General features: G+C 38.8%; 2 protein-coding genes across 3 annotated transcripts in view; one reads left to right on the top strand and one right to left on the bottom strand.

Annotated features, from left to right (window-relative positions):
- ANGPT2 (angiopoietin 2) overlaps nt 1-9,007 on the bottom strand; it is a 44,899-nt gene extending 35,892 nt beyond the window's left edge. For both annotated transcript variants that reach the window (XM_082305803.1, XM_082305804.1), the window contains exon 1: nt 8,426-9,007. In XM_082305803.1, the coding sequence (XP_082161929.1) occupies nt 8,426-8,710 (285 nt within the window). In that variant the 5' untranslated portion in view covers nt 8,711-9,007. The remainder of the gene's footprint in view (nt 1-8,425) is intronic.
- Nucleotides 1-12,891, top strand: part of MCPH1 (microcephalin 1) — a 129,886-nt gene that overhangs the window by 88,246 nt on the left and 28,749 nt on the right. The window lies entirely within an intron of this gene.

Below are 12,891 nucleotides of genomic sequence, written 5' to 3'. Positions count from 1 at the left end.
AGGGCTATGGCTATTGCCCAGGAAATGTCCTTTCCACTCAGCTGGGTGTCTCCCCATTCCCACACCCTGACAGAATGGAACAAAAGAGGCTTTTTCCTTCCAGGATCACGCACGTCAGGTACAGGCCTGACCCAAAAAGCAAGCATAGAGATGAAGCTGATATCGTGAGTACACGAGGTGAATGACTCTTAATGCTTGCAGCGTGAGAATGAACAGGCCTGCAAAGCTGTTGTTTGGACAGGGCTTAATACACTGTTCAGTCACTTTTATACTAGAGATTTGAAGAAGATGCTACCATTTTTACATGGATACAATTTTTCTTTCTCCAAAGATGAGAACTTTTAGCTTTTCTCCCTGTCAAAAAGTTCTATTAAGCGGCATGATAACTGAAGATCAAACATTTGCCTAGTGTGTTTTCATGTGATTTTGACAAACACTTTATTCAAAAGGCATACTAAAACATTGCTTCTGAAGTAGCTCAAATTATGACAGTTGTGTGATTGATTATGCTGTACCACACCAGAATGCTCTAATATGCTAGTTTTGACTTCATACTGAATTACTCTGGTCCTCGTGTATGCTTTAACACAGCCTTTGAAATGCATGTAGCTATTTTGAATTTCTTGAGAATTACATTATTAAAAGGTACTACAGAGTGTCGAATTGGATGCCTCTTAAAGAATTTCAGTTGCTAACATTGAGAGAGCTGTAATGTATCAAGCAAGGCTTCCCCCCCACCACCACTTCTGGAAGCTTAAATAGTAAGATGTCATAGCTAGCTATTCATTAAAATAGTCTGTTAAGCTCTCAGCTGTGTTACCACAACACACTGATTTTAATCCCTGACCAAAATCAATGATAGAAAGTTGATATGTTGTTCTCCAGAGGATAAAGGTATGCTATATAGTTTCCCTTTTTTTTTTAACCTCTGTCATGATGCTTGAGACCTGAATACAAATACAAAACTGAAAAGTTTTTTTCCTTGCAGTATTAAAGGGAGTTTGAGCATAGTTAGGACACTATAGGCCACATGGGTTTAACAGGAATCTCTAGAGACAGCTGAATTAGAAAGAAAGTTGCTGTCATCTAAGAATTCTGAAGTATTCACTCACCTAGAGAGGAAAATGTTTCACTCCTTACAGCTTTTGTGAATAATGAAACTCCGTGAAGAATACTAGATTTCCATCCATACTTTTACTAGCGGAGAGAGAACTTAGCGGAGAGAAGGTTGCATATTCTATCAGTCTTCTCTTTTTAGCAGTAAGACCTTGTAATGACCTCAGCAGGCTCCTGGCAGATTATTAGATAAACTGATAAAGCTTTGTATGGGCAGTATAAAGACAGCAGAAAAGTTCCTGTAGCTTCCCTCTCTCTGTCCAGACTAAGCCATAATGTGCTGGAAGTTGGAATGAGAACAGATATCTCCTAATCATACAAATTGCAGGATACATTGGCTGAGCTTTGTAAACAACATCTTAATTTTAGGGTTAACCTGTTCCACAAACAGATAAAAACTAATACGATTTTCATTATTTGGAATGTAGTAAGCATTTCTTTTAAAAAAGGCATTTAAGGAGTAGTAATATTTTTTCCTAGGCAGCTTGAAAACTGACACAGTGAGTGTTTGCAGAACTATTTAGGTGTGGGATTTTTTTTTATACAAAACATGGATCTGGATTTTGTAACCTGAAGAATTCTTTAACATTTCCTCTGAGCTTGGTTTACTTGGAATAGACTTTAGGTTCACCAAACAGTATTTCATTTATTCTCACTAGAGAATAAATACAATTCTTTTTTCCTCTGCCCCATTTCCTAGAGATATCTCTGTTAAAGGAAATGAAATGATCACAGTATTTCCAGTTGTAAAGCACTTTTTAACTTTTTGTGTGTGTGTGTGTGTGTGTGAGGTTATTTGGTTTAATTTGTCCCACCGTGGAACATGCTGTATCTGTAAGGAATTTCTAAGTATTAAATTACTGTGCCGTACCTTTTTTTTTCCCCAGATGCTTAGCCCTATGAAATTATCTGATGCTCCTATTATTTTTTTTCACCTGTAATTTATATTTGGCTAGTCTGAAAAATTCAAAGAATAAAATGGCAGATAAAATTGCCTGTGCTTATTTCTGAAACTTTTTATTCAATACCACAGAAACTCTCCTTTTCTTGAAGGTTATAGTGATATTTATGGTCCACTGACAATTGTTTTCTGAGTGGTTTAGCTGTTACTACCAGTGAGAGATTTCCTAGTGAGAGCATTTGGACTACCAAAATATCTATATTTTCTGTGTGTGACATCCTTGTTTCATATACTAGTACATACATTTTTTTTATTTTTTTATTCAAGAGACATCTTCTTCTGTTTTCCCTTCTGCAGTCTGTACAGGTATCTTTAAGGCTCCCATCAGTATCTTACTGCTAACTAGGTACCAGAACGTTTTTTCTCTGAAGTACAACTTGCATCTTCTGTTCCAGGAAGAACTTTTTTATTATAAGGGTGATGAGACACTGGAAGACGTTGCCCAGAGAAGTTGTGGATGCCCCATCATTGGAAGTGTTCAAGGTCAGGTTGGATGAGGCTTTGAGCAACCTGGTCTAGTGGAAGGTGTCCCTGCCCATGGCAGGGGGGTTGGACTTGATGATCTTTGAAGGTCCCCCTTCCAAACCAAACCATTCTGTGATTCTATGATTCCTGTCATAGAATCATAGAATTCTATGGGGAGACACCAAACTCTATGGAAAGGCCATCAGACCCAATTTGACTCTTGTACCTAAGGTGTTTTAACAAGTGGGAAACATAATGTTTATCTATATATTCGTATCACATTTGCAGCCTAGTCCATATTTCTGTTTTCTACCTGACTCTTGACTCTGAGGCTTATGAACTTTAGTGCCAAAGTAGTATGCCAGGATGACAGCTGTGCAGCATGCTAGCTTTTGCAACTTCTTCAGCAATGCTGACAAATCTGCCTCTCCACGAGGGATTTCTTTCAAGTTTTCCATTCCTCTATTTCTCTCTCTTCCAGGCTGAAGAGACAGACTGAACTTACTCTAGGGAGCTAATTAAGATAGACTGAGTCATCTGATGAAACTCTGGGTTTGCTAAGCTCCAGAGAAGGATCCGAGAGTGGCATTTCTCTGTTGTAGACCCTAATCTAAGGTCTGAGACTATGTCTTCTAAATCAGTTGGCAGCATTTTGCATGTCTAGCCCTATAATAATGGTAATGGTGGAGGAAGACAGTCTTACTTTGCCCCCATCCTGGCTTTCAGCCAAAGCTATGTAAAATCCCATGAAATAACAGATGCAACAGGAGGTTCTTGCATTTAATGTAAAAGGTTGTTAAATAAATAGTGGTTCACTAAGCTGCCTTGGTTTATTGTAAGAAGTATTGTAAATCAAATAATGTATAATGTGGTACATTTTCAAAAACACAAATACTGTAGTATGAAAAAGACAGTATAATACAGTCACTGAAGATACTAGATATCATATTTTGAAGGTTAGAAATGGGTATCTGTGTCTTCTGGGCAAAATTCCGTTCTAAGCAATGCATACATGATAGCTTCTTTCTTGTGATTAGGAATCAAGCAAATTATATCAGTTGTTTCCCTTGGTAAATTATGGGGAGATGCACGTTATTGAATTTGTTCATAATTAACAGCAAAAAAGGAGCAGTAGCAAGATAATTGTCTTTAAAAGAAACACCATTCTGAACCTCAGTTTCTCTGCAAAAGTTTCTAAGATACTCTAAAGGTTATGCTGTTAAGTTTTGTATGTTAAGTGGGTATGCAAAAAAAAAGGGCTGGAAACTGTCAACTCAAGCATCTCCAGGCTCATTTCATATATGTGCATTTGAAGAAAGGGAAAAAAAGAAGAAAAATAAAGACCTTGATGTCAATAATTGATAGAGAAAGTCTTCCAATTTGCTGTTGGGACCAGTCGAAGATGATAAGTTTATGATTGTATTAATAACAAACAAAGTACATGAAAATATATCTTGAATGCTAGTAAGAGACTTGTTCAGTAAATCAAGCCTCTGTTTATCACATTTTTTACTGGTAACATCTTGGAGATGGTGAGCTCTCAACTTCAGTTTTGTCTTGTAGATCTGTACATGAAAATCTCTAGTCCTCTTTCTTGATTTTGTACAATTTCATACCTGTATCACCAATTTGGTATTTGTGGAATGACACAGAAATGGTCTTTACAACATAGTTTTTAAACACATGAAAAAGTGTAATTTCAGATCCTTTCACAGAAATTTACCTACAGGAGATGTAACAAGAAACTGCATAGTCAGATCATTTAAATTAGCATGGAAACTTTATCCGATAACATGTACTAATCTGAAAGTAAAAAAGCATTTTCTTTCGGATCCTGCCAGTACTCTTTTGCTTAGCAAATACATAGCTGATAGACAGAAACAAGCACTTTTCACAATAAGTGAAAACAGATGCATTACTTAAGAAAGGAATGCAGCTCTTGATTCAGAGTCAGAATCATGTCTTGCGTACTTCAAAATCCAGCACTGTACAATATATTTGTCCTTGTCTGTTGTGTGCAGATGTTTTTGGATGACGGCACGTCAGAATATCTTTTTGTATTTGAGATACGAAGTTCAGTACAAGTACGACAACAATTATACCCTTTCATTGGTAATTACTCATCAAAAATTATAAGCATTCATTCCCGTACATCTTAAAACATCTGATTTTATTGTGCTTAGAGAAGAAATACATTTCCAATTGACAAAGGGTTTTTAGCTTTCCTTTAGCAAGGAAAAACGAATCTCAGTGCAGAGTATCCAAAGAGACTGCATCTCTATCAGCAAAGTGTCCCCCTCCCAGTCTGCTGGGATGGTTCAGGATGAAGTTCTGGTCTCAGGCTTAGATGTTGACTCCTGGCAAAGACTTTTATTTTCTAGTCTTTTGATCTGCTGATAAACTACAAATAAATTACCTATATTCCATATGCTATAATCAATTTGATCATACACTGTTTTCAAATGGTTATAACAGGGAAGACTAAGAAAGTATGACCCGTTTCTTTTACGCTATTGCTTTGAAGAGACTCCTATCTCCCGAGTCACAGGATCTAGTTTATGTACTAAGAAGTAAATTCAAGTTAGCACTCAGTTATTTCAATGTCTTAATACCTGGAAGAAACGCAGTTGCTTGAGTAGAAATGCTGTGATCCAAATGGTAAAGCTGCCATCAATTCAGATAGAGATTTGTTTCATTGTGGAACTTACAGGAACTGCCTGCCTTCTAGGAATATCTGAAAACCTGATGTTGTTGTTATGTAAAAAACTTCCAAAGTATAATAGCCAACATACATGTCTACATTTAAAATTTCCAGTCTGTATCTCAGCTGTATGCCAATCTGCTATCCTCTCAAATTAGTTGAAAATCTTATTATTGAGAGGTTTGTTCTCCCTGCCCACACACGCATTAAAAAAACCCTTACACTTCAATATACAAATTGATTCCAAGGTAGGGAAAGTCAAAGAAGAAAGTTCATTTCAGGTACATTGCTGCACAGTTGATCTAGGGTTTTGGCCTTTGCTCTATAGCATCGCTTACTGCTAACCACTGGATTAAGTGGAATAGTGGTTTGTTCTAGTATGTCATCTGAATGCTTAGCATAATCTACTTTTGAAAAGACATTCCAGTTTTAGGTATGGTATGTACAGTAGTGGCATAAGGCATTAATACAGTTCAGACCAAAAAAATGTGTTTTCATGAAGCAGCAATTTGTAGCAATCGTAGAACAAAGTCTTCTGCTCCCTGTGCAGGAGCAGATCAGAAAAGAACCTGGACCTACATAACTCATTTTTCTTCCCATTGTGTTTGCCCATTAACCAGATGAAGTGCACACTTCCCATGCTGTTCCATTCATACAGCCTGGTGTTCATTCAGAAACAGAATGTTTCCTTTAGTTGATGGATTAAAGGCAGGAGGGGGGGAGGAGTGTAAAAATGGTTTGGGATGTGCAATACTTCAGAAACAACGTTTAAAGGTTAATTCACACTAAAAGCTTGTAATGTATTTTTTTTTTTACACAACTTCAAAGCAAAGCGGGTGCTGCCTCTTAAATGAGCAAAAGTAGCTTTTAAAAAAGCAAGACCTAGATCAGTTTTTTGTGCAATTGCTGAGAAGTTCATGTCAGGTTATTTTTTAAAATCACTCTTATATTACACTTTCAATACAGTATAAAAACTAAGTGAACACATTTTTTTTTGCCATGCCTTGATTAATCTAGTATTATATTTTCGTAAGTTGAAATATGAACCTAGGAATGTGTATTAGTGACCTTAAAAAAACAGCACGTAAACTCTGTAAGCAACTTTAAAGGTTATTGTTTGCTTTCCATCTTCACTTGCAAACCAGGTGTCTCTAGCAAAGCAAATCTGAGGAAAAGCTACTTTTGTTGGAGTCTCTTTGTGAACAAAACAGATGACATAAAGAGCAGGTGTTAAAATAGTGGAAAAGACAAACAGCAGTTATTTTACAGGATGTTTAGCTGTGGAACAGCTAGGAAAAAATCAGGCTATTCTAAAGCATCTTATTTGGAAATCTTTGCTCAAATAAAAGAAACATTTCTCTGTCTTGTAAAACAGAAAATCTGCCTTTTGATCCCTCAAAGAATGGGTTAGATATACTTACCCTGTTCCTCTTGTAACTGATTTCCCAGGGACTGACAGGAAAAAGCATAGTTTTTACTAAATAAGGATGCTGGAATTTGCTTACTGGTTTCTGTTTACCTGATGCCACTTACGATAGTGTGTTTGCCTACTTAAGTGGCATTTGGCACTGGAGTCCTGTGTGTGATTTTACTATTTATGTTAGGAAATTGCTTAGCAGCTGGGTAGATTAGACTGTTTTACTTTGTGTGTTTTTCATCCTGCATTGCACATCTGTTAATGTTGGTCTTAACATCACAATAGTGAGCATTGTAAATTAATAAGTAGAAAGGTAAGTATGTGGAGGGACGTATGTTTGCCTGTGAGATTAAAAAAACAAAAGCTACTGAACTGACATTATTTGCGTCTAAATTAAGCATCCTAAACCCACAAAGACAGAAATAGAGGCCCACACTGCAGCCTTCAAGTGTAAGCATTTTGGATTTAACCTTCAAGGTTCATTTTCAGGTAGATGAAAACACTATGCTTTCTGCTTTGAAGTGTGACTTCTGTTTCCTACACACACAAATCCTCTGGCAGGTTCATTTTAATTCTATCATGCTAGTTCTGTAATGTTGTAACTGATGAGAGAAGTGAACCCTAATGCAAAATTATTTTATAGTCATGTAAGCTTAGAATAAAGAATTGGCTACTCATTGTAGACAATTGTGAATTCTCTCCACTGGCAACAAATTTTTATTTCTTTATGAAAAAAACCCTTATGACATCACTTGATCACTTATTTGGAGATACTATGTCAACTGCTCCATTAAGTCCTGAAAATATTTATTGCTTAGAAGATAGGCATCTTGGTATGAGACATAAACACTCACAAATTTACTATGCAATTAAACTATGCTATCACACTTTTTCAGGTACCAGTGAAGTAAAGGTTTATTAAATCAAAATCTATTGAACTGTAAAGAATCAAATGAGTTTCTATAGAAATGTGGAATAGTGATCGGGTTTATTCTCCAGCAATATTAAGAACCTATGCAGTACACATTTTTTTCTGTTGTTTCAGGTATAATTTTACGAATGTTGCCACTTTGGCAATAAACACGTCATTCTCCCTTAGTTACAATGGGGTTGCATTAAAGGAAGCTATGTGGCATCTGCAACACCTTTTCCAGACTATTTTTCCCCTGAATATTGTATATTTGAGTGGAAATGTTACAGGATGCGAAGGATATCCGCTAGTGAACCTTCTTGAAATTCTATCCCTTCACTAGGCTCATTTCACTGCAAGTCAGACTTGTAGTCCTTGCTTAGAATTACAATTCTTTATTTAATTTATATGTTAATTTCTGCATGCAAGTTTTGAAAACATGTTTCAAGTAACATTTTTCAAACATGCCTTGGGTAAAGGTACATTCTATATTCTTTAAATAGAGATACAGTAGTTCTTGTCAGTTAATTATAAATTAGTAGCTGGTTCTTTCATGTCAGAAATGTCAGGCATGCTCCCAGTCTGCCTGGGTATGTAATTACTATTTGTCCAAGCAACTCAGATGTAACGACAAACTTTAAAGCACGAGCGCTGCACACCAGTGCAGTCCTCTCTTCCTTTCTAGTCAGTAAAATTATGTTCTCAGACTTCGAAACAACTTTTTGATGGAAAGGTAACTCGTTTAGATAACGCATTTTGTGACTTCAGAAACTGTCAGAAGACAAAACACCGCAATGAAATAGATAACAGGATGCTGTAAGCAAGATTTTTAGACTAGAAATTATATTATCCTACCTTCATTAGCCACTGAGTGTTGTTTTCCATGATGTTTTCAAGTAGTTGCAGTCTTTGAACTGAATCGTCATAATCTAAAGGTGCATCCCTTTGCACGGCGTTGGAGACGTACGAAGTAGAAGATCGGCAGTTGTCGGTCTCGGGCAAAAGGAAGGTATAGCTGCACGACCCGTGCTGAACCTGGTACTGCTTCTTGCCTATCGTCTCCATGCTCTTACTAAAGGAGTTGTATCCTGAAGCTAAGAAAATACTGCAGCCCCAAAAGAAGTAAACAGTCAGCGGCATTTTAATTCCTGCGGTGACCCAGCGAACCTAGAGTGCTTTAGCGCGCTGGCGAGAGCCCGGACCTAGCTAATAACCTGCGCTGAAATTGCGTGCTCTGCTGCCATGTGCCGCCTGAATGAGGGCTGGGCTTTTTTTCACTCTCCTCGTTGCAAACTGGAAGCGTGCCGTCCTCTGCCCCGCCGCCCTGCCCGGCGCTGTCAGACGCGGAAAGGCAGGAGCAGCCCCCGGGACGCTGCGGGCTGCGGCCGCGCTTGGCCCCCCGGCCCTGAGGCTGCCTCCTCCGCGCCCGCGGCAGCACCGTGCGGCCTCGCTGCCCGAGTCAATCACTTGCCTTCCCTTATATGATAAGTTGATAAGAGCAGGCAGACATGTGGAGCGGAGCCGCTCCTCCCCCGGCTTCGCCAGTGCCTTCCTGCAGCGGGGGCGGGGGGGGCACTCGCAAAGCGGGAGGCAGGCAGCGCGCGCCCGGGCGCGGGGCGGCGCGGGGCTGCGCGGGGCGGCGCGGGGCGAGAGGAAACCCCGGGGCGGAGCCGGCGGCAACAGGAGCCCTGCGAATTCCTGCAGCACGGCTCCAATTAAGAAGTTCCTAGACAGAGCAATCAGTTCCGATAGCCTCCAACTACGCTTGTAAATGATTCGGGGTGGCAATCATTTTTAAACACCGACCAAAAAAAAAAAAAAAGTTCCTGGGCTTGTTTGTTCTTCTTAAAGAATTTTTTTTTTTTTTTAAATGTGCTGAACCAAGATGTAATTTCGTTTGTGTTTAATGCATTGTGTAATTACAGAGAAAGACACTGTCCTAAGCGTACAAAAGCAGGCTTGGGCACGTCCTTGCAAAGAGAACAAGAGAAGGGTTTTAATTACAAGTTTTCAGTTGAACACAGAATTTGTATTTTACTGAATCTGAGCTGAATACTCATTTTCAGGCATGTCTTTCAAGAGTTAAGTGTTTTTAAGCCTTTTTTTTTTTTTTTAAGGCTTTTTTGTCTGTATTAAATAGCTCTCTTTGGAAGTGCTAACATTAGCAAGAGTTACAAATCACAAGTCAGCTGAGACTGGAAGAGGGAATAACTCTCCGGACACAGTGGCAGCAAGGCATGCCTCGGGAAGCGGCATGGCTGAATAGCAGTTCCCGCATCAGCTCTTGCTAGCCCAATTCCACGCCCTGGGAAGTGGGAAATACCTGTAAAAGGTGAGGGAAAATTCTAATAACGTAAGTATTTGAAATATATATGTAAGAGTAAAAAGAAGCTTCCCCCTACTTCCCACTCCCGGGTTCTCTGCAATGATCAGTGATCTTGAAAAAGCGGAAAATTACTAACCAACTTACCAAACCCTGGGAAAAAGTTGATTCCACTGGAATTTTGGAAAAGTTTGCTTCTCTGTATTAGACAATGTCTTCTTGAAACCAGCATGATAGTATACTGATTCCTGAAGACAAACTGCCTGAGAGTTTTGCTAGGTCTGGATCTGGAAGCTATAGATTTTTCTTAATTAAAATAAACAAAGGGAATGCCATGCTAGTCAAACTAACATGAATTACAGACCAAAGGTTCTCTAACACGAGGAAAATCCCAGCATGCCTTGGGATCTCTTAGGACAGACTTTTTTACACAACTTGCTATATTTCATATAGTGTATTAATGTAGTTTTTACTTTTTAAATCCTGGAAGTTGTGTTCAGGGGTTATCAAAAATAGTTGTAGCAGCTAAAATGCATGCCTTGCATTGTTGGAAGCTGTTGGGATTTCTTTACATACTACATAGTTACCTTTGGAAAGGAAAATCTCTAGAATTCAATTCTGGAGACTTCCAGAAAGGTTCTAACTAGGACTGTGACCTGTGGAACCAATTTGTCAGATTTTTTTTCCTGTGGAGTATTCATCTCTCATTGTACATCCTTCCAGCCCGAGGAAAGGGAGGAATATGTTTGGAACTTGGGATACAGTCAAGATTATGTTTTACAAAATGTACATATTTGGAGGGTCTGGCATATAAATTACACATTCTCCATCCCTTCAACTTTGTATTGCAATAGCAAAGCAAATTAATGTGACAGGTACCTGCATTGTTAATGAAGTTTCAAAAGCTTTTTATATACTGATTTCTACTTTTCAATGTATTGAAGTCTTTGAAAGAACGTTAAATTCCATGTGAATAACAGTTTTTGCAATGTAGTTGAGAAACCCACTATTATCCAAGACCGCATGTAGGATTGGATTTGTACACTAGACTGTGTGAAGCATTTCTAGGTATCTAACCAGACATTCACATTTAATTTTTTTTTTCTGTTATTTGAGTATTTTTAATTCATTTGCTAGGTTAAATGAGAATTTCCTATTATGACTTGTATTTGTCCTTAAACTCATCTGTTCCCTGCTTTCTTTTCCTCTCACAGCTAGCCGCAAAAATATAGGGCCCTCAATAGAGTAGTGGAGAAAATAAGATTGCTCCAGCCCTGAAAGTATCTGTCTCCTAATGGGGAAGAACTGGAGGATAATCTTAATTTTTATGATTATATTTTCATAGATTTTTTTAATCCTTTAGTTAGATATTAAAGGTAAACATGAGACCGACCAGTGTAGTCTTTCAGAAGTTTTCTTTTTAATTATTAGACCTCTACTCAAGGGACTGTACATATATAAAAGACAAAATTTAAGGGATGCTGAGAATTCATTAGACAGGATCTCCACGAGAGGCTTGATTAAATCAATAGTTTTTGAAATGCCGTGAAGCCTGCCATCTGTATGCCACACTGGTGAGTCAGATCACCAACATAATCTGGCAGCTCAGTTTTGCTGGGTTTTTGAGGAGAGACTGGAGTGTCTCTAAAGGGTTGAACTGGAGTCTGTTTTCCTTTAGGAAAGGCCGATGCATGACCCCAGGAGGCCCTTGAGCCGTAATGGGGCCAGGAACAAAACTGAACTTGGAGGCTGCCTAACAAGGGTTGCTGTATCTTGGACCTCCACTAGGGAGAACTGTGGTTGTATGAATACTGGGAAGAGAAACTAGTTCACCTTTTACTTGGCTGGATTTGCTTTTTTGTGGGTTTTTGGTGTTTTGGGTTTTTTTGAATGAATGAATGAATGGCCAGTTGCTATGGCAGCTGTCAGCAGTTCAGGGAAAAGGTATGGAAAGCGCAGGTATTATTCTGAGAGTGACAACAAATTACTCGGGGAAGACCCTTACCAGCACAGCAGGCACCACCAGTTAGCTACTCTGCTGTGCTTCTCATCTAGCTCTTGGAGTAACACCCTGAGGTTCACCATGGTAATGTTTTCCCCAACTTTTCCTTAATTCTTCCAGGCTGTAGGGGCAATAACTGGAATACAAGCCCCAACACACACATAACTGAGGGAGGATTCTGCTGTTTCCCCATCTGGGTCCGATGGACTCATATTGTTTAATGAAGCGCTCTTTCCCACTGCCCAGGAAAATCAGTGAGCGTTCACCTTGCCAACAAAATAAATATACATCCCTTTAACCCTTCACTACAGGATAGTGCTGTATTTGGTGCATCTTTTGGAGCATTTGATTGTGATCCTTCACCCTTTCCATCCCTTTGGGAGCAGCTTTCCCAGCTGTGGAGGAGGAAGTGGTCTTCTCTGCCTCCCCAGGGAGTCAAAGACAGTCAGAGTTCAGGGGGAAAGAAAGTAGTAACAGCTAAATTTAGAAAACTGGTGTGAAAAGTAAGGCAAGTTAAATACATTTTTGTCCTTGAAAACTGAAGAGGAGGAAGGAAGATGCCTGAATACAGCCTTTTTACTGAGCCTCTGAGGCATAATAACAAGTCTGCTTGCAGGGCAGGGCTTATTCCAGAAAAGCTGAATGACAGAGAAGATCTGTCGCACGTCAATTACGAGAAGGAACATCTCATTGTTAGACATGTTGAAGTAGGAAGGAATTTAAATAATTTGGCATGGAATCTTATATATGCCAGTATGAAATTGAGTAAAAAGTTACAATTCAGATCAGTTGCTTCCTCTCAGTGGTTTTTTCATGTTCATTGTTCTCATCTTTAATTTCTGCTGTCGATATGGAGTGGCGTGTTTGCGTTCATGATGATACATTTATTCTGCAAACTGAAATATAGCTGCTTAGCCTGTGATTTCCTGTTGCTTTATAGCTGAGTGTATATAGTATTTGACATAAAATAGCAAATAGTGGCTTGGTATATTTAAA

This window comes from Platalea leucorodia (assembly GCF_965183815.1).
Source record: "Platalea leucorodia genome assembly, chromosome: 3".
NCBI classification, from domain to species: Eukaryota; Metazoa; Chordata; class Aves; order Pelecaniformes; family Threskiornithidae; genus Platalea; species Platalea leucorodia.
Note: the sequence above shows the minus strand (reverse complement) of the source record. Positions and strands in the feature narration are given on the sequence as shown.